The sequence below is a fragment of the Lagenorhynchus albirostris genome, chromosome 18, assembly GCF_949774975.1.
Source record: "Lagenorhynchus albirostris chromosome 18, mLagAlb1.1, whole genome shotgun sequence".
In the NCBI taxonomy this organism is placed as follows: Eukaryota; Metazoa; Chordata; class Mammalia; order Artiodactyla; family Delphinidae; genus Lagenorhynchus; species Lagenorhynchus albirostris.
Genome location: NC_083112.1, coordinates 52,864,234 through 52,891,948, shown reverse-complemented (window position 1 = coordinate 52,891,948; position 27,715 = coordinate 52,864,234). Strand labels below are relative to the sequence as shown.

The window sequence follows — 27,715 nt, the reverse complement described above, 5'->3', positions numbered from 1 at the left end:
TGCCCACGTTCGCTAAAGTAGATACTATTTTTAAAAATTAATGTGCCTCATTAATTTCATTCTGAAATCACAGTACAAAAGTGCTGTAGACTGCTGCTGTGAATGCTGGGTGTTTTTTTTCTTTTTTTGGAGGGGGGAGGTTGTATGTTTTGGTTTTGGTTTGGCTTTTTACTTAAGATTTTATGCTGTATGGTGTGTGTGTGTGTGTGTGTGTGTGTGTGTGTGTGTGTGTGTGTGTGTGTGTGTGTGTGTGTGTGTGTGTGTGTGTGTGTGTGTGTGTGTGTGTGAGAGAGAGAGAGAGAGAGAGAGAGATTTGGTAAGGTTCAGCAGGGGAAATACAAGGAAAAAGAAGTTACAAGAAGAAAGTTTCAAGTTTTGCAAATAGGTCACTCATTAAAGTTTATATGGTAAATGCAGGAAGGCTCATCCTGGGGTTTTATAGAGCATTCTGGGTGGGCAGAAGCGTCGGCAGAACCCAAAGCTTATGTAAACCATTGCTCTTTCAAATACCCCTCTAACTCCTCAATGAACATTCAGCTACTCCTTACCCTTAAGTAAACACACTCAAGAATCAAAGGAAGACAAACTCGGTTACACAATTCAACAAACTATTCATTTCTCATGCACCTTTTACAGATATGTGAATGCTAAAGAATGCTGGACCTGGAGAAGAGGGATGTACAATAAATTACTTAAGGAATTAGCAGTACTTTTTATTTTCTTTACTTAAGAATGTCATCTTTTCCATTTTTAAAGATTTTCAAAAGTCACCCCCAAATCTGTGGCATGATCAACAACAATATACACTAGAGATGGAAACATCTATGATTTTTTAAAGCATTTTTAATTTTTATGGACATGGGCAACTAAATAGATGATCTGCTTCCTTAGGAAAGCATAAAACACTTCTCCAGTAAAAGCTAAAAATGATTCCTACCTCCAAGAATCTTGCTAGCCTTATTTCCCAGGTATTTTTAGAAAAATTTCAGTTTATGGGCTCCACTGTACCTCTGGGCTCTTTAGTCTCATAATTCAAGGTCACTACTTCATAGTTCTCTGGGTAACCTTGCTCCTAGAATTCCCCTTCCAAGCTCCCATCACCAGGGAGGGCTCTGGCTCTTATACTTTCCACACAGCATCAAGTTCAGGGCTTAATAATCATAAGGCTTTACCTGCTTCTATTAGCATTCTTGAGATACATTAAAATAAATAGCCAATGACTAAAATTGCTTGGATTTTTCTCCACTCTAAATGACTTATAAGATTACATACTTACTTGAACAGCCACATGAGAATTTCTTGACATTATTTTTCCTGGTTTAGATTTTTAGTTAACTACACAATTGAAATCCCTGTTATATGACAAGAGATTTTTGAATGAAACCTGGAAGTTTCACATTATGTTTTGAGACTGGATCTTAATGAGTACCTTCTGTTTTAGAGGGCTTTCTCTGGACAGGAAAAGGAGTTGCTGCCTTGTTACTGCAGGCAGAGTGGAAGCCCAGGTCTTCCGCTCGGCCTGCACTGACACCCAAGGAGGGGGCCCCCTCATTACTGCTGAGGAGGGAAGGTTATTCCAGCTCCTCACATGGTGTCCACTAACCCTGAGGAGGGGTGGCGTTGTTATCACTGGATGGCGAAAGTCCTAACTCCCCTCTAGGCCTCTTCTGACACCCAAGTGCAAGCTCCCTACCTGGCCTTCTCAGCCCAGTGGAGGGAGGGTGCCTCGTTACAGCCTGGCAAGCATGGAAGTCTAGACTCCTCACTTCGTTGGTGAAGGTAGCAATGAAACCATGTTTATATTCTGTGTGTTGGGCTGCAGCAGAGTGGCTATTGTCTAACAGTTTTCTGTCTTGTTAGGTTGGCCCTTTCCTGGTCCTTTGTAGAGAGATCAGAGTTTTGCTGGGGGCTGTTTGTGTCTGTGGCCTTTAGTGTTTCCAGGATGCTGGCTTCTTTGGCTCCATGTCTGGGATATACAAAGCAAGGAAAACTCAGGGAACTCACCCCCATGTTGTCTCCTTGGTCCCAAGGTTCCTGGCTGGTCTGCCTTCTTCCCTCCACCTTTTCTTAGTTAGCTATGTTCTACGTAATGTTCAGATACAAGCCTAGCAAAATATGTGCAAGATCTATATGTGAAAAACTACAAAACTCTGACTAATGAAATCAGAGAAGAACTGAATAAATGGAGAGAGTTTCCGTGCTCATGGATGGGTAGACTTGATATTATCAAGATGTCAGTTCTTCCCAACTAGATCTATATAGATTTAATGCAATCCTACCTAGGATAGACTTTCACATATTTGGTCAGAACTGTTTTGAGAGCAAAATATTTGGGCTTTGAAGTTAAATGGAATTTGAGTGTAAATTGTGGTCATCTCATAAATGGTACAGTTTCTTCAGATTTTGTTCTAGATAAAATAACACTGCCTAAAAGATTTCAGCTGAGGACTCCAGCTTCTAGGAAGACGGAGTAAACATACTTTCCCTATTCCTCCCACTAAATACAACTAAAATTCCTGCTTTCACTACATCTGCATCAGAATTTTGCTACAAGTTTTGATAACTTGTGTTTTCATTTTCATTTAACTCAAAATATTTTTAAATTTCTCCTGAGATTTCTTCTTTGACTCCCATGTGTTATTTAGACGTGTGTTGTTTAATCGCTACATATTTTAGGATTTTCCTGTTATCTTTCTGTTATTGATTTCTGGTTTAATTCCACCATGGTATGAGAACAAACATGGTATGATTTTTATCCTTTTAGATTTTTGAGGTGTGCTTTGTGGTCCAGAATGTGGTCTACCTTGGTGAATGTTCCATGTGAACTTGAGAAGAATGTGTGTATTGTGCTGTTGTGGATGAAGTAGTCTATGATATCAATCATATCCAGTTGATTGGTGGTGGTGCTGAGTTCAGCTCTGTTCTTACTGATTTTCTGCCTGCTGGATCTGTCCAAAAATCCTGCCCTAAAAGACTTCAAATATAAGAATTCAGATAGTCTTGCGTTTGAGGCATGTGTATTGAAGACAGCTAATGGGACATCTAGTCAACAGCAGACCTAATGGGATGTATATTGTGAGTTTCTGAGGAACCCCAGATTTGGGCAGAATTGGGCAGATGCACTCTCCCCAGGTAGTACTGGACCGTGGCTGGCTTCCCTGGGCAGGGGTGGAACAGAGCATCCCTGGAGAACAGAGCACAACTGGAATTCCTGTGAACCACTAGCTGCAGAGAGGAAGAAGACAAGTTGAGCAGAGCATACCCAGGTATTTACATTTCAGATTTACCCATGAAATAAATTATTCCCCTGGGGAAGAGCTAATAAAGAGGTGGACGAGGTCAGGAGTTATACCAATTACATTCCCTCCACACAGATGAAACATCAGAAGTGGTGACCTCCCACCCCTTGCAAAAGTACACATTAAATCTTAAAAAAAAAAAAAACTCACAAACATGTAAGATATTAGCATTATTGGAAACATTTTCCCAGAATTTGAGGACCCAGAGATTTGTCAACTGTAGATGAATGGCTGAAGTTAATACACAGGATGAAGCTCGCATTACAAGTAATTTCTCTTGCAGAATATTTTATATTCAGCCTTTACTCTTGCCTTCAGACAATGATAAACTAGGTTTGTGTTAGCCAAGAAATGGTAAGGGGGGGGGAAGGAAGAAAGGTCAGGAAGGCAGGGAGGTAAGAACAAAGAAGAGACAGGGGGAGAGAAAGGCAGGGAAGAGGTCATCACTGTTAACAAGGAAGTGTGAACAGTCCCAGGGTTTTTCTACCCAGAGTTGAGAGTGTGGTCAGTTTCAGAATCTGGACCCTGAGCAGGCAAGAGGTGTTTATCTCTGTAGGGCTTCTTTATATCTTACTGCTTTAACTTTTCTCTGGTAAAAATTATTTTTGTCTGGGGAAGAGAATTTGGGGTGGGGAAAAATGTATTTCTGATTAATATTAAGGGGGAAGGGCTTCCCTGATGGTGCAGTGGTTGAGAGTTCGCCTGCCAGTGGACAGGGGACATGAGTTCGTGCCCCGGTCCGGAAAGATCCCACATGCCGCGGAGCGGCTGGGCCCGTGAGCCATGGCCGCTGGGCCTGCACGTCCGGAGGCTGTGCTCCGCAGCGGGAGAGGCCACGGCAGTGAGAGGCCCACGTACCACAAAAAAAATTAAGGGGGAGCATGAGGCAGCACTCAAAGCCGCAGTAATCACTGCAAACCCACTATGGGGAGGCATCTGTGCAAGGCTTTCCTGGTGTGGACAACCCGTGAAGCTCAGCGTCCACCTCGCACTAGACCGGAGGGCAGAACCAGGGCAGGTGAGAGTGGAGACTGTGGGTTTTCTTTAGGCCCGTATGAGCAGCAGGGTCTTTACCTAGAACCCTCCTGACTCAAAAGAAGAATCAGACTTATAGTTTCATTTCTAAAACTAAAAACTGAGATCACGCATTTGGGAGCTGGATCACTGTAAAGGGAGTGCCTATTTCAGCTGGCCATTTCCGTTTGTTGTTTTACCAAGCAGAGATTTGAAAATGGCACCCGCTTCCCCTGGCAAGGTTTTGTTGATGGCCAGTGTGGGTAGCACTGAATGATCTTTGAGACAGTGGTTAAATTGTTGCTGTTGACATTTCCACTAAGCCAGCTCTAGAAGCAATTGTTGAGAAGTTCGTCACTCTGTGGGGCTCCCAACTGGAAAATCAAGAGAATGAAGGGGCAGAGTAAAGCAGATGTAAACCCACTGCTTTCACACTGCTGTTGCAATGACTTGACTGACAATCAATAAACCAGGTGCAAGGAGCTTGGATGGTCAGTAACCCTGTGGGCATGCAAGACTTCTAACTTCTTTTTCATGTTGGTGGCTTCTGATGGCCTGAGCAGTTCTCCTGTCAATTTTGGGGAAACAGATAGTTATGCCTGTGTATCAGTTTGAATTGCTCTTAAGTATCAGTAGTAAAAAACTTGACTAATAACAACCAAGCAAATAATTTATTTTTCTCATTGAGCAAAAAGTTGGAAGGTAGGTGGGTCCAGGGCTGGTGCAATGCTCGATGATGTCAGGGAACCTCACGGCTCCTCCTTCCTCACCACTCTACATACTTAGTCTACCAACTGTTGCCTCAATGGCACAAGATAGCTGCTTAAGCTACAGATGTCACACTTGAGCCCAAGGCAGGAAAAATTTGGGAAAAGGAAAGGAGGGGCTTTAAATATCTGTTGCTTTAGTCAGAGAACCCTGGGACACAATTTTGGTCATGAAGCAAGGAAAATTAACTTTAAACCCAGAATCATTTTGTTCTTCTCTAAACCTACCCAGGCTGGTTATCCTCATCAACCCCAACCCCTTTCCACCTAATAACCTGGTTCTAGAGAATTTCTCACCAAAACAGCTGTAAGAGATCATAAGACAGGACATTTAAATGCTGCAAATACCTGATCCTGGAGCAGCCCAGCTCCCAAAGGCCTTGAAGCCACAAGTCACCCTTCATCTAGAGACTAAAGGACCAAGGAAATAAGCCTTGGTTTCTCAGGAATAAACTACATTCGCAGGAAGAAATAATACTCTCCCCTGAGAGCTGCCTCCTGGAATATAGAGAAAAAGGCACATTCTCTCCAACATTGTGCCTGGGAACATCTCACCTTGATGAAATTAGAAGTCATGCTGACATCACAGAACACAGGGCCATTCTAGTAAAATAATGTATGTGGAAAACGTCTGTGAGAGTATATGATAGTTAACAGTGGTTACTTCTGGAGAGGGAGAGGGAGTTGAGAGATATGTGAAAAGGAGATATCACAACTGATTCCATATATTTCTTGTACCCGTATATTTGGAGAAGAGGGTGCTTATACTATTGCTGGCTTCTGAAGTTAGTAATATGTCAAGCGGTAAAGTGAATGGCTCCAACGACAGGTGGAGAATCTCGGACTTGATTTTTTAAAGGTGCAAGCGTGTGCTGGGCACACTGGACTATGAAGTTACACTGGGCCTGGATCCTACCCTCAGCGGAAGTGACTAGGCATGAATGCAAATTACTCCGACCCAGAGTAGAAGGCGAAGAGGTTCAGGTGCAGTATCACGGGAACTGAAGAGACAATTAGTTCCTTCTGAGGAGGAGCAAAGAGATAGTAAAATATGAAATGTTTAAACATATTGCACACTTCCAACTTTTCAAGATCTAGTTCCAGTGTCATCTGTGCAGTGAAGGGTGCCCTAGTTCTCTGAGATCAATTACTCAGACCCATGATGTTTGTTCCCATCTATCTCACATTAGCACCTTTTTCGGTTTATAAATCTGCTTCCATTAGCCTCTGAGCTAAAGGGCAGAAAGCATCTTACATACCCAGGGACACACACAGATCCCGGCCCTAGCAGCTATGCCACCCACCCCATCCATCCATTCATTCAATTTGTCAAGATCTGTGCTAGGTGCTGGGGAGGCAAGCAAAGCTGAATACAAGAAAATACCCACCACTGGGGACAGAAACACAAAATTCAACAGTGATGGCGCAGTGTCATAAATGCCTTGACGGGAATAATAGAAGGGTCTAAGAACCAAGAGGACCAGAGTCAGGGCAGGAGGATGAGAAAGGCTTCCCCAAAGAGAGAGAATTTAAGCTCTTTTTGAAGAAGATGGGAAGAGGAATAAGGTAGGAGATGGATTTCATGTGGTGGCAACAGCATGATCCCTTCAAGAACTATGAACTGACACTCAGTAACATCTCACCCCAACTACGATCACGGTAGAGTCCAAGGGACTTAGCTCCAATCTATGTGTTTCCCTTTCAAAGTCATAGACATTAAAAAAATAAAGAAATCCAAGACTAAGAACCCATCATTCATAAGAGAAAGCTGGTGAAGTAATTTATCCTAGAATCAGAAACCACCTGCCCACCAACCTATTTTCTGTTCACTTGCCAACCAGGATTTCAGTGCACTGGCTCCCTGAGCAAAAGCAATGAGTCACCAATGATAGAGTGACAGCATCTCATCAACTCACAGTGGAACTCTGAGGGGACTGGCCTGTAGGCTTCCGAGCTTCAGCCCAGAGACGTGTGTGCGCTTCCTCTGCCCCACCAGCTGGAGCGCTTCCACTCTTTGCATAACTGGGCCCCTTAAAATCAATGATCATCTAGGCAACTGTTGCTTTAATTCCACTTGCCACAGAGGAGATACAGGGAGCCAGCACTCGATCAACGTGATGCTACTATAATCACCCTTTCCAAAGGGACTGGCAGATAAAATGCCCACATCAGGCAAGGGCTTACTTCAGGTCCTGGAGGCATTTGCTAACACTAACTGGCAGCCCAGTCAGCAAACACACTGAGCCGAAAGATGTAGTGTCTACTTTTTTCTTTGGCATAAATCTCACCTAATCCTCAGGTACATATTGTGCTTCCCAACAAACAGATGGGGAAACTGAGGTGTGTCGGTTAAGCAAATTGCCTGAGCTTGCATGAGAGCTGGTATTGAGTCCGGGGGTAATCTAGCTCTAAAACCCAGTCTTTCTGTTACACAAAGCTCCCTCTCTTAGTCATCCACAGGCTCCTCAAGGATAGAGAAGGGAAGATACTAGTGGAAAAACATTATATTTTTTTGAGGCGAGAAAAATCAACTATATGGTAATTAATCCAATTCTGCTCACTTTACAGAAAGTAACTGCCTTCTCAGCACAAACAGTTCTATTCTGTCCCAACGCTCCCACACTGCCCTGCAGATACAGCCCTGCGGAGAGCCACGCTGTGTGTTTAAAGACAGGAAAACCAGAAGGCTCTCAGTGAGAGAGGTCATGAAGCAAGAACTCCAGAAATGCTCATTAACCGTTTGAGATCTGTATTACGTGCCTTTTCCTTGCCCTGCAAAGTCTGACTTATGTGTTGATCCTAACACTTGTAACTTCCTATCACTTGTACACAAGGAGATAGATATAAGAGAGAAACACATGATAAGAGAGGCATCAGCAGGACTACTAGACCAAAATCCACAACTTCAAACTATGGGAAGGAAATGTGCTGTCACAGGGCAGATGTATTGCATTGGAACCTCTGGAAATTGAGGCTGGGATGTTAATTTCCCCCCAATTCCCAGTTGACTATAATGCACCATATTGAATAACAATCACAGCTCTAGAGAGATATTCAAAGAATCATTCAATCAAAAATCCACCTCTGGAGATCCTGTAGAATTAGGGATATGTACGACCCAGCTGTCTCTTAAAAGTTCATAACTCTCAGCTGAAAATGGTATTTAAGGTGAGGGTTTCAGCGAGTTCAGTGAGGGTTTTGGCGAGTTACTCAGTTTTTCTGGGTCTTTCCCACGTATACATGTTATTAAACTTTTGTTTGATTTTATCCTGTTTGAAAAAAGAAGGTTCATAAATCTCAGTGAACTGACGCTTTCCACAGTCTCATCATTTTAAAAATCTGGATTTAGGAAGTGATATTTCACACTTTATTATATTAGAATGAGTGGTCACCAATGCTTGCCAGCAATTAAGGGTCTTTAGGTCTTCTCTCTGAATGAATAAAATGGGAATTAAAGGTTTACAGCCCAAATGCCAGTTAGTCAAACCAAATCACTATGCAGGAATTTACATGGCTGAGAAAACTAAGTTTGATGGAAACGAAATAACATATTTCCACACTAGGGATTTATGCACAAGTACAGTTCTTATACCTCTGAAGAGTTCATCTTTCCAACAAGGTTATTTGTTACTTTTCACATTCTGAGTCCTCCAGATTGCTTCTGAGCTTTGGGCAAACTTTTGTTGTACTTGCTGATCTCACTATGCTTCTGGTAAAGCTAAAAGAAGAAAAGAAACTGCTTTAAGGAAGGATAGTCTGTGGCCCTTCTCGCTGTCACTAAAGGTAAAGCACTGATTTAATTAAAACAAACACGAAGGAGTAGGAAAGTAATAAAGTGGGTTTGTTTGTTCTTTTTGTTTTGCAAGCTTGAGAGGAAAACCACCTCCAAGATTATGTGAACCAGTGTGTGATCTGGGCTTGCTATAACCTCAGCTGTTAAAGGGGCAATAACCCTATCTCTTCCCTATTTAGCTGCTGAATTTTTCTTTTTAATGGTTTCCATGAAAACTAAGTGGGTTTTTTAGAAGCAGGTAGCTTAATCTCTCAAAACAAAAACAAACAAAAAAAAGAAAGCTAAGTTGAAAACATCAAGAAAGAAAAGTGAAAACAAGCAAACATGTTGAGTTCAAAATAAACATTTTCTTTTTAACTGCTTAACTTTTACGAAGTATGGAATGAGCTTTTTCTGTTTTTCTAAATAACTTTAGGGAAGGTTGCATTTTAGGCCATATGTCCCAAACAAGAACACACACCCATAAGCAGGTCTGATCTATGGTGACGACTAATCTTTTGCAAAGTAGAAAGAAACATAAATTATCTTCATAAAGCTGATGCTTTTGCATTTATTAAAATTAAACTGCAATCTATCTCCCAACATACAAATTACTGTGACAAGTTAAATGATGTTCCCACACTCCAACCTAATTCCATGCCAGTTGTTTTCATGTAACATAGGTTTGATCATATAAACATTTTGTGAGGCCAAGGTGGTGATAATATATTGTGAATCAAACTGATTTTGAAAAACATGCATGACAGGTTCACATTTCCACATTTACTGAACTTTATTAACACATATAAAACATGTTTTATATATGGGCAAGGACATTCAATACTAAATGGCACATTATCCTCTAACAGTTGAACTTTATCAAGAATGAGGTTTTAGAATATAATACACTAATATTTCATGACTATTTGAAGAATTAAATAGCAAACAATTAAAATAACAATTAACAGCAGTTTAAACATACAAAAAGCTCACTGTTTACTATTGACCATAAGCGGAATCATTCCAATACAACTTCTATTTAAAAAAAAAAAAAAAAAAAAAAGGAAAAAAAAAATAGTACCATGTGTGTTCTACAGGCCAAAAAAACGGGTGTCTAGGCAGGGCTGATTAGGTGACTCCTGCCCTAATACTGCAGTTACTTCTCTCAAAGGGCAGTGGGTTTAGGCAGTCACTTCTCAGCACAGTGTAGAGTTATATACAGGGTGATCATATAATTTCTCCTCCAAATTAGGACACTTATGAGAGAGGAGGCACTACATAAGGTGAGGAAATAGGAATAACCAGATCTGTTATGAGCAAACTCAGGATATATATGTCACTCTAGTTAAATACAGTATCAGATGCACTATCATTACCTTTGTGCTTTTGGGGACAGTATAGACCAGTTGAAAAAAATTATATTAAATTAAGAAACCCTGAATTTTTCTCCAACTGGACTTTCTGAACTCCACTTTTCCTGTCATCAGAGGTTTTGCTGGAAATATTAGTGATTATTATCTTAACAGGTTAAAATTTATGAACTTCAAAGGCATGGGATATAGCTTATAGACTCAAAAGGCTAGAGATTAGTATTTTTTTCTATTAAAAAGAGATTTTCATTTTAACCAACTACAATAGAATTTGTCTTTTAATTTCTAAGATGTATCCTGAACACACTATATAGAAAATGTATTTTTACCTTAAATGCAGTTTACTTCATAAAAACATAAAAATGGATTTTTCTGGCCATAACTAGCTTATTCAAATATAATAGAAATAATGTAATATATTTTTTGTATTAACTTCTGAGCTCCAGTTCACACTCATTCAAAAATTGTTTATAGATACCCTAACAAGGATTTTGATTTTCAATCTTTAAGGCAGGGTGCAAAGGCAATTAAGTATCTCCAAAACACAACAGCAGCTATTCTGTCCAAGCTCACAGGAAATGAAGGGAAGTATGTAGGATCTGATAAATCCAGAAGAGAATGTTGTTTTTTAAAATAATATTCTGATTCTCCTGATTGGATGATGAGATTTAAGACTACCAATGAATTGTACCAATTAAAGAGGATCAGGTAACATCACACTTGAATCTTACAGATTTGGAGGGAAAAAAAATCAAAACAAAAAGTGAAGTTTTGACATTGGGTCAACATCCACATGCAGAAACTAAGTATTAACGCCACAGAAACAAAAATAAAATTTTAATAAATTGATGTATGATAGATGATCTAGATATTTTAACTTATATGTATCATAGCTTAATTTCATTAAAAACTATTACAAAGAACAAAGTACAGGTCTACAGGAAAATTAATGTGCAATAAAGAGACCTAGCACGAGTTCACATTTCTTCTAAGTAAATTTTAACTTTAATTAATTTCCAAATCAGGCAACTAAATCAAATATTTTGTTTCTTTACCCCAGGCTATTGTTTTACTTCAATGGGTGTAACACAGGTTCTTTAACAAACAATAAAAATTCTAGCAGGGGAGGAGAATAAATGAGGGAAAACAAGAAAATAGGAGGCTCAATTAGCAAAACAAAACATGTTTTATTTATCAAAGACAATGAAATAAATCAGAAAATACAGAGAAATACAAAAAAAGTTATAAAGCGTAATAAATTTTATTTTTTCAGAAATGGAAAAATGACCCTGAATAGTTTTAGATGTATCTTTTAGTAGTCAGTGTCTAATAATAAACAAGCAATATATTTCATATGTTCTATATAGCTGTATCAACTGATTTTTAAGTTTACAAGATAATTCCCATCATTTTTAATGTTGCATTTCAAAAGCAAAGATATAACTGAAGAGAAAACAGATGAGACATAAAATGATTTGTAAAATGTAGTAGCTTATGAATGTAAAATAGATTCCAGTTGTAATAATATTCACACACACTCTCGCAACACACTCACACCCCTATATTCCACAGACACATTTCCATAACTTGAAAACAGATATTTCACATATCTCAACTCAGGAAATGATTTTTACAAGTTAATCCTACAATCAGAAAGCAAGAAGCTATTAAAAGCACAAGTTTTTATTTGCTAAATTAAACTAAACATCTAAAGGAAAAAATATTACAATGATATTTAAAGATACTTTTTATTGGCTTTTTAAAAGACAAAATGCAAATGAGAGTATCTTATTCAGAAAATTAATTTTCAAAAATGTCTTAAATGAAATAAATATACTATCTAATACAATCTCTTCCTGCAAGAATCTCTAAGATGAACAATGCTAAAAACCAAACTTCTCATTTGAGAAACCCTAAAACTGTCAAGTCCCTCTAAAAAAAAAAAAAAAAAGATTTTCTTATAAAGGACATGTGGCATACCCACATTTTCTTAAAATTTGTCCTAAAACTATCTTTAACACCCAAATTTTCTATATATATTAAGTTCACTTAATTTAAAATGAATGAAGAGATATCTATCTAGACATAATTTCTAAGAAAAAGATGCAGAAAGTAATTTATGCATGGTTACTTACAGAAAGTTTTGCTAAATAATGATGTAAATATTGGTTCAACAATCTGACAAAGCCTAATAATCAGCACTGCAGGTTTCAAAAAACTTTATATATAACAAAGGATGTTTCAAGTGTAGAGTTACTAGATAAATCTAAAAGCCAGAAACTAAAGTATTTGACATGGTTAATAGTTTCATTTTTATTATGTTAAATGTCAGGTCAGAAGTCAATGGCATTTACACGCTGGAAGACTGTTTATCATTCAACTCTTTCAATTATATCAAACACTGATTAATCAAATGTGACTGCACTTTACTGCTACCACTTTATGGTTTCTTTCAAGTATACCCAAATCTTTTAAATGGGCACATATGCAACTGTGCAAAACAAATGAAATATAAATATTTAAGAGAATGAACAGAAATGGCTTTTAAGCATAAACCACTCTGCCATTCAGTTATGAAGCTCTATCTTTTCCTCACTAATTTGTCTTCTGCTTTTAGTAGTCTTCTATCTTATTAAAGTTGCAGGTTTACAGACGATCTGGAAATTTCACATTGATACAAGAAAGGAATGTCTGGTCGATGCAGTCTAGGGACAAAAAGAATTAGCCTTAAAATGTATTAAGTTGCAATTATCTAAACGACAGCATAATGAAAACCAATCTTATAAGCAGTATTACATCAAGTATATAATATCCTTTTGGTAAGAATGACATAAGGTAGCATATATCAAAATATATTCTAAAGTTTAGGCTTCTAACCATCTAGAAAATATTTACATTAGAGTTTAAACTCTTGAAAATGCAAACAAGGTAATCACACTGAATATTCACAGAATATCATTTAAGTTAGTAAAATTACTTTGCCTTTTATCTTACAGGTAATACCGACAAACTCTTAAGGTCACTGCTTGTAAAGACATTTTACCAGTTAAAGAGAAAATGTGACATCTTCTAGGGGGAGGAAGAAACCTTAGTGGAACATTTAAAGTGATATTTAAATATAATCCAGAAATGCAATTGTAATCATTGTTCTCTTCAGCAGAAATAAGTAAATCATGTCAGCTTATGCAAAACTCATATAAGCATAAAATTTAAGCAACCAAATCACAAACCATACAATTTATTTATACTTAAGTCATAGCAACTTGAAGCATTTTGTACTTAAAGATACATCCAGAAGTTAAGTGTTTTAGTAGACATTTTGCTTATGCGGTTCAACTACTTTAAAAGTTCAAATCAATGAAGTGTATGGTACTTGCTTTAAAAGTATCAATAGTAGAGCGAGTAGAGATATGAGGTCTCTTCATGTGAAGATCTACTAGCTGCACAATAAATAAATGCCTTTACTATAGACACAGCCTCCAGAAACTCACTGGATAACCAGTAAGACAACCTCTGCTCGTTTCTTTATATTCCCATTTACTCAAGTTGCAGCCTTGGTTGTTGATACAAACTGGCACACATTAAGAAAATAGTAACAAAGCTCCTATTTTCTTCACACAACTTTTATTCATTGATCCAGTTTGTTAAGATCAGTGCATGGCAAGTTGCTTTTCAATCAGATTTGGTTTTTTGTTTGTTTTATCCACCAGATATCTATGTGAATTTCACACTGTTTTATGCAAAATGCCCATTCTCTGTGTGTAAGTGCTTTGTCATATTTTGTTTTTCAAGCTTTCAAATGCTGTGCTGGTGGTTACTTCGTATACATCCTGTGGTCAAGCTTTAAAAAGAAATTTAAAAGTCTGATTTAAAGTTTCAGTTTACTCACAATACATTTTTAAAAATTAAAATGTATGAAATTCAATTTTTAAAATGGAAGTTATCTTAAAAGTTCACAACTTCTTTAATTTCAGTGACTGTTAACAGTATAAAAATCTATTAAATATGCTGAATTTGAGTAAACAACATGAGTACACATTAAGCACATTAAGCTGAATTTGAATACAAAAGGAATAAACAATTAATATATTAATATTTCTTACCTCTATAATAAGAAGAAATATCTTGTTCTATGAGCAGCTGCCATGCTTTCAGACATGTTTCTGACTTTTAGATAATTAACAAATCCTCTGAAGAAAAGAAGCAGGCCTGAGAAGGTTGAAATAATACAGATATGTTATGTTCTTACACAGAAAGGGGACACAACACATTTTAGATAGACAATTATAAACAAGATCCTCTTGGTCTAAGGAATTTAACGTGTAGGATTACAGTCATTCCATAATATATTTTACATTATAATGACAAATCTATTGTAAGGAAATATAATAAAATTTAACTGCCACCCCCAAATTCTTTCAATTTGTTACACCTAGATGTATCTAAAGTAAAGTAAATCCAGCCACGAAAATCCAAAATTACACAAAAATACACACTTACTAAATTATTTCTTAAAAAGCAAAGCTACCTAATGCATTTAAACTGATTCAACTCATAGAAGTCCCATTTTATACCAAACTCTTTAATTACTATAACTACTAAGCAAACTAAGACATATTTACTGATATAAAGTATTCAAGAGAGAACATATGCATGTAATTGCTAACAATTGTGGGATAAAACCAATAACAAGCCTGTCTAGCAAGATCAGGTGCCTGTCATCTGCAAGATTTGTATTTAGAGATGTGTGCATTATGTAAATAATTTACTTATTAGTTATTATTTTCAAGTAATAAAAGACTAATTTATAATAAAAATTAAGTTGAGAAAAATCAAGAAAGAAGACTTTGGAAGGAGCCACTAGTGATTTCTTAAATGATTTGAGATGTATCTTCTATCTATCTCAGTGTTCTCCTCTGTAAAATAGTATTTTTAAATAATAATCATTTACATTAATAATCATTTATAATAATCACAGGTATCTTTAGTAATCAATTAAACAAAGCCTGTGAAATGCTTCAAAGTTTCAGGTGAAAAATATTAGCTAAGTATAAAAAGCATTACCATTATTAGTAGAGCTAAGTCTTTGATATACTTAAGCATACAATTCTAAGGGCAACATTTATTGACTCCAGTAAATTTTTAACTAGGTAATGGTGGGCGGGAGGGCAGGGACCAAAAGATATGTACGCATGCAACTTTCCTCACCAGGAGGTAGAGTCTGTCAATTTAAAATGTAAAGTCTCAACTCAAATTTGTAACCCAATTCTAAGACAATAATCGAAGCACTAAAATAAGAAGCATGGTTATAATAAATTAGAGAGGAAAGATAGAAGAGATATACAAATAATGACTTAAACAAGTGGTATAAGTTTCACTTAAATCTGATCCCATCTGCTTCCCATATCCTCTTTCCACTTGTGACCCCCACTCTGAATTCTCCCCTCATGCCCTTCCAGATGCTGTTCAAAGATAATGATATTGTGATCCAAACGTAAAAGTACTACTGAAAAATGTACACCAAAATTATTTGTGAAATCCTTTCTTTTGTCTATGAAGCTGCTGATTCTAAGACATATTTTGTTCTGCTCAGGCATTTTCCAAAATAAGCCAATTCACATCTAGAAACCGATCACTCAGCAGCTATTGTTTCTCAGCATTCTATGATGTGCTCAACACTCTTCTGAGTATTATGTGAGACGAACATTTTGATCATGAATTAAGTTTTCACATTCCCCTAAATGCTAGATTATGGCTCTGATATGGAACTGGGGCTGCCCTCTGCATTCTACTCTGTCTCACAGTTGCCTTCCGAAGGCTCCTCAATCCGCTAATAATATTTATAAGCAAGTATCTCATTCAATATGCTTAAATACCTAAAAGACTTTATCAATTTTTTCACTTTTAAGGAAGAAACTCAATAATGAGCACAGAATCAGTCAGAAAACAATTACCAATACAAAAAACTGGCTAAACTTCTGTACAAGTCTGCCTCCCCAACAAAATCACAACATTAGAATAATTTCATTATAATTATTAGAGAAACAATCTAGGATTTTTAGTGACCTTAACCGACCACTAAGATTTTGTTTCCCCAAAGATCCAAAAGATGCAACAGCAGGACTAAATATAAACTCAAGGAGAACACTGCCACCTACTGAAATGCTATTTTCTGGTATAATTATGTTACTAGAGAAATGTGGGCTCTTAAACCTAAAAAGAAACAAAATGTATTCTTCATGTCGGTAAATAAATTTGAAATGTGGATTAAAGGTATCATGTGATTTTAAGATTAACTTAATTATCATATATCTAAAGAGGAAAACACAAGGGATTGGAAATCGGAAATCCATAAAATTCATCAATATTAATAAAAGACATGCCTTGTAAGAAGAAAACTCAACAGAAGTACTGTGATCATTAGGCATGAAGCCTTTCCTTATGCCTGACTGATTAATGATTAATGCAGGGTACACTTCCAAAGTGTCAAGAATGTTTCAATGATCCAAAAATAAAAGAATGGACAGAATATCCAACTATCGTCCTCTCAACACTTCCTACGATCATTAAAAGAAAATTATGCATGTATATTTTCCAAAATAAATGCTGAAGGTAACTATTTTTTAATCATTTTAGGATTTTCAAGTTTTGTAGGATTGACTTATCATTCAACCACTGATTCTTTAAATTGACAGGCTCTGAATTTTAAATCACAAATCCAGAATGCTACATAGAATTATCTGAATAGCCAAGATGATATAAGTGTTTGGATATGAGAATTTTACAACAGAAAAAAATTTTTCCACATAAATTATAAAACAGTATATTTACATCTCACATTTTTAGGAAACATCAAAGTTAAACTAAATGCAAATCAGTCATACTGAAATGCATTAAGAATAAACTTACCAAGTACAAGAAATATCCACCAAAGCCAATACTGTCCATTGAAATATCCAGTAAAATAATCAGAAAACTGTGGAGTGAACATAAATATATTAACCGTATTTGTGTACCTAAATTTGAAAATCATAAGTCTTAGTTTCAGAATGATTTACCTCAAATAATCTTTAGCACTTAAAACAGCACAAAAAGAAAAACAGAAAAGAAAAAAATACTTAATGACATACACATATAATTATTTGAGAAAAAATAACAGCAAACACACTTATGCAAAATCTTTTAGAAACAAAAAATAGTTTCAAACTGCTTGTAAAGAAGAAAGATAAGTGCTATATATCTGAATCCAACATTTTCTCATTAAGGAGTTCACATGTCAGTTCTTTTTTCATAATCTCTCAAAGCCACAACTACCATCCCAAACACACTACAGCAACCTGCTGCTTTAGATATTAACACCAAAAGCCACATTAGTTTAATCTTATCAGATGGGGATGTTCTGCTGACCTCTAAAAAGAAGAGCTTTTGACCTTCTATACACCCCCTAGTGTTAATCACTGCCAAGAATACTAGGCACATAAAGACCCCCAACTCATTAGAGTCTTTTTATTTTCAAACTAGATGCTCCAGCATTCATTTCCCAACAGTGAGCTGAGAACAGCGAAATGAACCTTGAAGCGGCATTTCAACAGTTCCTATTAGTGGCCGTGGTAGACAGTTTATATTCTCTGTGAAGTGAGGATATGAACAGACAGACGGAAGGCAGGGTTTGATGATATTGGACACAGGTATCTTTTCCTTGATTAGACTAGGGACATGATGATTTATTATCTTCGAAAAGTTTTCTTTTTAAATCAGTCTAATATTCCTGCTTATTTAATCTACTCTGTTTTCATTGGTCTTTGAACCGAATCTGATTTAACTAAAAATGAGTTTGTTAAATGCAGATTTGTCCTCAGATGTATCTATCTCCAACTTTATAGGTTATTATTTCCAACTATTCATTGGTAATTTCCATAAAAGCTTAAAAATCTTATAGGTGTGGTTATAACAAAAACGCTTACAAATTGTAATGTTACTAGTGAGGAAGCATATCCACTAAAGGTTATCTAAATCTGTTTTTAAAAGCTTTTAAATTATTCTCACAGGAAGTATTTACAATATATGAACCATGATCTAAGTCCTCAGCTTAGAGTTTTAGAAATTACAAAGATTAGAGATTTCAGAGTACCATCATAGATGCAAATCCCACATACTCCTACACCTTTAAAATATGTACAATAAAGGGAGAACCAGAAAATTGTGGGAATATAGCTTGTAAAGTAGTAAAGCACTACACTACTTTTTAATCAAATGATTAATAATTAGAAATAAAAGGTTTTCATACAGGTTTTAGAGATTATAACAACAAAAGGAATAAAGAACCTAAGCAATACATTTTTAACTTTCTAATTTTTAAATATATTTAAATATATATATTTCTAATATTTAAAATATATTTAATATATAATATTACCCGACAAGAGGCAACCAGAAAAGAACAATGTCATTCTTCACCAAAAATACGAACCTGCAGCTATTCTTTATTTATTCCCAAGTGAAGAATAGAATTACCTTCACTTTGAAGTCAAAGAGAAAAACTTACCATGTAAAAAGGATAAACTAATAAGCTTTTGGGCTCATTACTAAGTTGTCAAGTGTTTCAAAATACTAAAAGTCATAGGGCTGAGCCAAGCTGTGTTTTTGGTTTTTTTAAAATAACTAAATAACTCATGTTGACTGGTCAACCGCAGGCTGCAGAAATCAAATTTTGGAAAATAAATTAACCAACAATAAGAATTTATCTGATTTAAATTTGAAAAAAAAGAATTCATCTGATTTTATTTTATTAATATGACACCAGTATTTTATTGTTTACATCCTGTCTACTTTCTAAAGGACTTGTCAGTTTTTAATAAAATATATATGCCTTTTAAAACAAATAATAGAAACATCAAAAGCCTTAAAAATAATATCAGAATCTGGGCTAAAGATATTTACACTAAATATGAGGTTCGCAGCAGCTCAGAAACAAAAAGAAAAGCAGCAGTTAATTTATAAATTGCTTATTATCTAATAAAAGGAAACACCAGGCTTTCAGGAGAAAACCTTTCTCTCAGCATTGAACTACAAGGGAAACTCATTGCCTTAAGCATTATAATAAAAGTCAAAGTACAGTGTTACAGAGGCAGTAGAGAATTAGGAGAAGAGGCACTGAACTGAAATCAAGCTAGATTCAAATCCACATACAAACTGTGGGACACTGAGCAAGTTATTAGACTTTTTATTCTTAGTTTCATCATCAATAAAATGGCTGGCTTGTCTCCAGCATCACGGATACAGACAGGGTTAAAGAATTTAGTGCCTGTAATGAATTATGCCTGGAACATAGTAAGTACTCACTGAATGGTGGCTACTGTTATTTTATAACAAAAGATTTTTTTTTTTTGGTACGCGGGCCTCTCACTGTTGTGGCCTCTCCCACTGCGGAGCACAGGCTCCAGACGCGCAGGCTCAGCGGCCATGGCTCACGGGCCCAGCCGCTCCGCGGCAGGCATGTGGGATCCTCCCGGACCGGGGCACAAACCCGTGTCCCCTGCATTGGCAGGCGGACTCTCAACCACTGCGCCACCAGGGAAGCCCTATAACAAAAGATTTTTTTAAATCCTTCTCTTATATCAATTCTCAATATACACTACAGGTATAATATTAACCTTAACTCAGTAAAGGTATTTTAAAAGGAAACTCAACAGTCCCAGTGATTAAACTTGACGCTCTTATATACCTTACAAAACGTAGAGAAACTCCAGTCTTTGAATTTAAGGTCCCCATCTTATCACACTGACTGGAGTTGATTACTAGACAATCTAACCCCTTCTCAACCTGGGATTCTAAGAGAGAATTAGGCCCTGATATCCTAGAGGCAAAGGTTGCATATAATGCACTAATTTCTTTTTTATGAATGTAGAATGATACTAGCAATTCAATAACTTCAGGAGAATTGAGAAAATCAAATCATTTTCTGTGTTCTGTGACTTAGACAAGAAATCTCATTTGAATAACTGTAATTAATTCTATTACTAACATAACCAAGGTTGGACATTACCTAGTTCCAACTCTTTCAAGATTTTCTAGTAATAACTTCTGCAAAGGCAGGGGCTGTCTCTTTATCTCTGCATGCCCCATAACACCTAACAGATTTATGCTAATGGTGGGAACCCACTCTACATTTTTTAAATGAAATTGAAACAAGTAATTGCCAGGGGGGCAGTTCTTACAATGGCTCAGGTTTTAATCACCTTAGAAGAAGCCAGTCCACAGGTCCCACCAAGAATCAACTGTTTAATAACCAAATCCTATAATCTAGTCTGAACAGAGACAGGGTATGAGAAGATTACTGAAACCCTGGGAAGTAATAAAATAAGTTTAAAAATAATGAAGAAACACATAAAATTCAAAGTTTTAATATTTTTATAATGGGTAATTTTTAAAATCTATTTGACAATGTAGGTGCATAACTGAAGTGTGTGAAGCACTTAATAAAAGCCGACATATTAGTATATGATTCTACTGAAAATTTCAGGAGGACTTGACTCATTCAACTAGAAATCAATGTTTAAATATATATGATTTGTAGAAAGTATATATTTTATTAGTTGTATATAGCATTTAAATGTGTGGGTAACTTTTAAGAAGAGTTATTAATTAACAAAGCCACTTTCCTAGCCTTACCTAAAGAAATCAGGAGAAAAGCTTTGTAAAAAGGAGCCAAAAGGGGCCTTCAAGAGGCAAAGGAAAAGAGCTGGGCGAAGATTATGTTAACAATACTACTGCCTGTACAACGGGTACAAAAAATTATTCGGGGGCTAGAAAAGCTGTTGAGATAGGAGAAAGAAAAGGACTTCTTGTTATCTCCCTACACACTACCTCGTAAATGATAACGAGATAGACAGAGGGTGATTTCCAAGAACAACAGGAAAATGAGAAGAAAGGCTTAGAAGGAATGTAAAGGAAAAAAAGATGAGTTCTCACAACCACCTCAAAGGCCTGTACTGTACTTTTTTAGCTCTTAATGTTACCAAAAAAGAAAAAATAAAAATAAAAAAGAAAGTGAGAAGATATTTAAGTCCATGATAATTTCACTAACCAATGGAAATTTTTATGTTTTAAAACTGATTTTAGGCAGACCTACACTATATCACAATAGTGGCAGCCATGATTTACTGAGCACATATACTTGTGCAGCAACTGAGCAAGGTACTCTCAATATGTCATGTTCATGCCTCACAAAAATACTGAATGGCAGCTATTATCAGCTTACCATGAAGAAACTAATGCTCAGAACAATTTAAAAACTTAAAGTTAGAACACTGATATACAAAAAGCTGAGATTCAAACTCAGATTTATCTGATTTCAAAGTCCTTTCCACTTACTGAGGCTTCCCTGGTGGCGCAGTGGTTAAGAATCCGTCTGCCAATGCAGGGGACACGGGTTCGAGCCCTGGTCCGGGATGATCCCACATGCCGCAGAGCAACTAAGCCCGTGTGCCACAACTACTGAGCCTGTGCACTAGAGCCAGCGAGCCACAACTACTGAGCCCACGTGCCTAAAGCCCATGCTCCGCAACAAGAGAAGCCACCGCAAGGAGAAGCCCACGCACCGCAACAAAGAGTAGCCCCCGCTCACCACAACTAGAGAAAGCCCTCAGGCAGCAACAAAGACCCAACGCAGCCAAAAATAAATTAATTAACTAAAAACAAACAAACAAACAAAAATTTCTTTCCACATACTAACAAGCTCTCATATAATACAGTCATAAAATGTCCACACCACAGAGATCACTATGATAGTTAAGGATAGAAGTTAAGAATAAGTGTCAAAATAATTGAGCTCATATACACAAAATGAACATTTGTGAACCACATAGGAAATTTTATGTATTTTAATTTTAGAGACAAAAGTGATAGAGGCTATCAAGACACTCACCCTGACAATAAGGATCCATTTGATCAATGAAAGGCCGAATCCACAGATGGCACCATACCTTCCAGCTATGGTATTGGTGATACAGAAGGATAAACAAAATCCAAGCCAGTTGAAAATAAATGCCACTGAAAGCAAGAGAAATAATTATTTTAAAGACCACACTTTGGAAACAAATTAACGGAGACATAATATAAACATCAATAATACTTCATAACTCAATGGAAACAGCAGTTCTTTCTCTTAATTCTGTACTAATTAAGTCTTGTTTATAGACTATAGTTTACCTTTTGCAAATGTATTAGTTATTTACTATACATTAACAAGTGAGTAAGCTTGGTTTCTTGTCAGTTTGGTCAACAAGAATCAATACCTTACAGCTTATCACCAAAAGGTGAAACTGCATTTTTTTTTCTTTTATACATACATTTGTTATTGAAGCTGCATTTTTAAACCAGTTAAAAATTAGGTCACAATGTAGCTCCCATGTGATCCTACCCAAAAAGTCTAGTCTAAGCCATCATCAGCCAGCCAAATTAAAAAGCAATATTAAAGATGAGCCGAATAAATTATAAACTATTGTTCCCAGAGCAGATACTGTTCATTGCCTTCTCTTCTTACCTAACAAAACCTGTTGTTCCCCTTCCCAGGAACCCACCGACCTCTAGAGCCTGTATTTTTAGGAAAGGCTGGACCCCATACTTAGCCCCCAAAGGTGAGTCCTGTCTGGGAAAATCACAGAAGGCCCAAATCCCTTGCCAGTGAATTTTTTTTAATAGGACTTCTGAAAAACATTCTTAAAAACACAGCAAGGAGAAGGAAGATGGAATATAGGTAAAACAACAGTGGTTTTGAATTGATCATTGTTGAAGCTGGGAGATGGATACACAGATGTTTATTACACTCTTGTCTAGTTTGAGAATTTCTACAATGAAAGTTTTTTAAAAAGAATAGAAGAAAAGGCCCTTCTTCCACTGGGTATCACGTTTAACTGTAATGCCTGGAACTGCTGCAGGGAGCTTGCTATCAGCCTGAGGATTAAACCATCACTCCAAATAGTGGGGGAGTGAAGAAAACCGAAGTAAAGCAAAGCAGAGCCACAGCACTGATAATGGTCTGTACCTGAGGTCTGCTCATCCAGGGACTTCTTGTTTTGTGAGATAATCTCCTAACTATTTAAAACAGTTGAGTAAGGGTTTTCTATTTCTCATAGCAGAAACCATTCTGACATAGGTCCTTGAGATATAATCAGAGTACCTTATTTACGTCCAAGACAGCAACATCATCAAAATAATAATAGTAATAATAATAAAACTAAAGATCAGTTTGAACCTAAATCTTGTTCAGTGCCCAGTCTCTTACCCTAAATATCTCCAACCAAGCCTCAGGGAGAATAAAGTAAATTACCTAGAGAAATTCTAGTTTTTCAGAATTCTAAAGACAAAGAGGAAACATTTTAGGATAAGTTTAAATGAAATGGCTATTTCTTCGAAGTAATGCCCCTACTCCTGTTAATTTCTTCCTTCCTAATACTTTCTAGTCGCAGCTTTTTTGATCATTTATGGGAAACTGTACTATATGGTGTGATAGTCAGAAAAATCAATTTTGAAATAAGAGACTCGTGTTTGAGTCACATCGTACTCACTCACTAGATATATGACCTTGGACTCACTGCTGACTTCTGTTGAGCCACAGTCCTCTGATCTTTAAGTACCTACTTCACAAGATTGATAAGAGGATTAAGTGAGAATGTAAAGAGCTTAAGCATAGTACAGAAGCTAGCACACGGTGACTGCTAAAAAAATGCTAGCCATCATCACTACCCATACAAAATGATCTCTTCACACTACAGACTAGGTCCCATCTTTCCTGCAAAACAATTTCAAGAGACACTACTATAAATAAAGCTTGTTTACTCTCTACCATACTGTACAAAAGAGATAGGATATTTCCATCATTGTAGAATAATCTATTGCACATAGCCACTCTGTATCAAACTGGCTAATATTTGTGTTAGGTTAGGGAAAGCACATAACAAAAAATAATTTTATATCTATTTAAACTAAAGAATTTATATTACCAAACAGCAGTAGAGATTCCCAACTGGTTGCTACCTATGTGTTAATGACAGGCTGAGATATGTCTCTCCTCAGCCCTTAGGGCAGGCAGGTGAGGTCTGGGGCAGAGGACAGACTGCCACCAGTCCTGAGCACCTTACTCTTTTATCTCAGTGTGCTATAAACATTCTATCATTTTGCAAGCATGTCGTGTTGTTGAAACATAGGAGGCACTGATGGAGAAAACCCAAAACAGCAAAACATTCCAAAAGTGTATTTTCACCTGAGTATGTGTATGTTTAGCTTTGGGGAAAAAATAATTTAAACACTGTCCAATTTCTTCAAAATCAGATTTACCGATATCTATTATATGTATCATTGTAGCCAAAAGAGAAATAAGATTCAAAAGAACAAAAAAGTAGTTAATGAGCCACCATGTTTTCTTTATGCTCTCCGCCAGCAGTATGAATTCCTATAAATTGTGCTCATGTGATATAATTTGTTATAGACTGAACTCTGTCCCCTCAAAATTCATAGATTAAAGCCCTGACCTCCAGTGTGACTGTATTTAGAGATAGTGCCTTTAGGGAGGTGGCTAAAATTAAATAAGGTTATAAGGGTGAAGCCCTAATACAATAGGATTGGTGTCCTTATAGGAAGAGGAATAGACACGAGAAAGCTCTCTCTCTCTGCACACAAGTAGAGAAGAGGTCATGTGAGGACACCACAAGAAGACAGCCAACTGCAGGCCCAAAGAGAACCCTCACCAGAAACCAAATTTTCTGGCACCTTAATCTTGGACTTCTACCCTCCAGAACTGTGAGAAAATATATTTTCATTGTTTAAGCCACCCAGACTGTGGGTTTTCGTTATGGCAGCCTGAATAGACAAATGCATAACTTAATCATCTTTAATTGGTTTAAGCACTAGGAAAACAGAGAAGTTGTGACTACTGAAGCATAAATAGATTCACTTTTTATGCCCCTTGGCCTACAAAACAGAAGTAAAGCTGAAGAGGTCTTCACAGTACAGAAAGAGCAAAGCACTCAATTCTGGATCCTCTAGGACATGTCTGTCTCAGTTGTCAAAAAAGAGAATTTAATAAATTGTACACTAAACCTTAAGTATGTAAAATCCATAAAAGAAATAATGTGTAGTAGAGGCAGGTGAACATATACATGCCTAAGAAAGAAGACAAGAACAGAAGGACAAGTTAAGACTGAGAACAGGTAGGCTCCACACAAAGTCACAAGCCAAGTAAGAAGCATAGCTGGGACTGGAGCATCCATGTCTTTTATGCCTATATCCAGTGATCTTTTCATTATATACACCTCCCACCTACCCAAAGAGGTTAGCAGAATAATCTAGAAGGCAATATTGTACACTGTAGTTTATCCACTAACTAGTAAGGCTACACTTTAAAATTTTCAATAGCCACAAGATACTTATAAATAATAAAGGGGAAAAGAGTAACTTCATAGTGAAGAAAGCTGGCGGACACTACCTTAACCTGACGAGAGTTAACATCACTAGTAATTAAGACATATCTAGATCATTGCTTCTGATTTGATGTACTGAAAAGAACACATCATTTCTGTGGTATTCTTGAGGGGGAAAAAAGAAAAAAAAAAGGAAAGAAATGCAAAACCTGAATCTAATCATGAGGAAACATGAGCTAAATCCAAACTGAAAGACATGCTGCAAAATAACTGACCAGTATTCTTCAGAAGAATCAAAGTTGTTATGAAACAAAGAAAGACTAAGAAACTGTTCCGGGTTGAGGCAGACTAAGGAAACACAGAAACTAATATAATGTGTAATCCTGAAATAGATCCTAGATCAAGAAAAGGACATCAGTGGGACAACTGGCAAAATGTGAATAAGGTCTACAAACTAGTTAGTAGTATTTTGTAATGTTAATTTCCTAATGTTGATCATTGGACTGAAGTTACATACGTTAACACTTGGAAAATGAAAGTTATATGGCAATTGTACTATTTTTGCAATTTTTTCCTAAATTTAAAATTATTTCGAAATGAAAAGTTTAAAAAGTTTTAAATTAAATTTTGATACTTGCTTTGAAAATAAACAAATGAGTATCATAAATGAATGAATACCAATATACTAACATTATGCACTTATTAAATTTTTTTATCACAGAAAAATCCTCATTATATATAAATGCACCAGGTTTCAAACACAGTAAGTTCCCAAAGAATAATCAGTTTCACTATACTTGATTCTGAACTGCATAAAGGCAAATTCCTATCTTATCCTCATGCAATTCTCTTTGTTTAAACTATCAGCCATTGAGAAAAACATAAAGCTAACAATTTATTAATTTTAAGACATTTCCACTAAATTATAAGCAATGAAATGACAAAATTATTTTTCTTATGAACAGAACAAATTCAATAAAATGTTCACAAATATTATGAGTTTCTTAAGGTGTAGTTATAATTCTTAGATGTCCCCCCTTTCTGGATTCACTTACAGTATGTGACCTCATCTAAAAACATAGCTTTACATGAACAGAATAAGTCATCAATGCATTGTTTTTCAATGTGTAGTGCCCAGATAACCCCTCTAAGAACTGTCACTTTTATGACTCATCCATGGTAGGTACTTGGAAGAATTTACTGAATAAAGATGCTCAAGATCACTAATCGTTGGGGAAATGCAAATTAAATCACAAAGAGATACTACCACACAACTATTAGATTTCTAAAATTTTTTTTTTTCCTGTGGTACGCGAGCCTCTCACTGTTGTGGCCTCTACCGTTGCAGAGCAAAGGCTCCGGACGCACAGGCTCAGCGGCAATGGCTCACAGGCCCAGCCGCTCCATGGCACATACCCGTGTCCCCTGCATCAGCAGGCGGACTCTCAACCACTGCGCCACCAGGGAAGCCCTAGATTTCTAAAATTTTTAAAACTGTTAATACTAAATGCTGACGAGGATCAGACCAATAGGAACTTTCATTCACTGCTGGTAGGAATGCAGAACAGAACTGAAAGAGTTTGGCAATTTCTTACAAATCAGAATTCACGTTTCAAAACACCTTTCTAATTCTTTTTAAAGTTACGTACAAGTAACTTAATATCTTTTAAATTATGTTTCCCTCAAGTCTAAAATGGGAATAATGCCGGTGATTAATTATTACTATAGCATGCTGACGTGAAGATTCACACACAGTACAAAAGGCTAAACCTTAGAAAAGTTTTCTAAACAGAATCCATTACATTTTTAAGCATTAGAGTTCAAGGTCATTTCCACAGAACGTCAATTATCCAACGAACCAAACCTTAATTTCTAGCTTTTAACTAACATATAACTGACTTCTATTCCATTCTTTTAGAGACAAAATCTCTTAAAAGTATGCTCAGATACAAGCACATAAGGCAAACATAAGGCATTTTTCAGTGACACTTCAAGGGATTAGGAGAAGCAAAACATTATCAGGGGATACACACATTTCGTTCTTTACATTTTCTGAACATGGACAAGCAATTAT

General features: G+C 36.4%; 1 protein-coding gene across 5 annotated transcripts in view; it reads right to left on the bottom strand.

Annotated features, from left to right (window-relative positions):
- The window catches only part of NDFIP2 (Nedd4 family interacting protein 2), a 77,746-nt gene that overhangs the window by 4,375 nt on the left and 45,656 nt on the right, over positions 1 to 27,715 (bottom strand). Inside the window, exons 5-8 of one of the 5 annotated variants that reach the window (XR_009536791.1) lie at positions 22,149 to 22,273; positions 17,132 to 17,198; positions 14,326 to 14,431; positions 8,673 to 8,798 (exon numbers count right to left, since the gene is read on the bottom strand). Coding sequence is in view for 2 of the 5 variants with exons in the window: in XM_060129225.1 (XP_059985208.1) it covers positions 14,328 to 14,431; positions 17,132 to 17,198; positions 22,149 to 22,273 (296 nt within the window). In the remaining 3 variants the exon portion in view is untranslated. Of the gene's footprint in view, positions 1 to 8,457; positions 8,799 to 11,389; positions 12,928 to 14,325; positions 14,432 to 17,131; positions 17,199 to 22,148; positions 22,274 to 27,715 lie in introns of those variants that run through there. The other 4 variants (XM_060129225.1, XM_060129224.1, XR_009536793.1 and 1 more) reach the window with 4 other exon arrangements.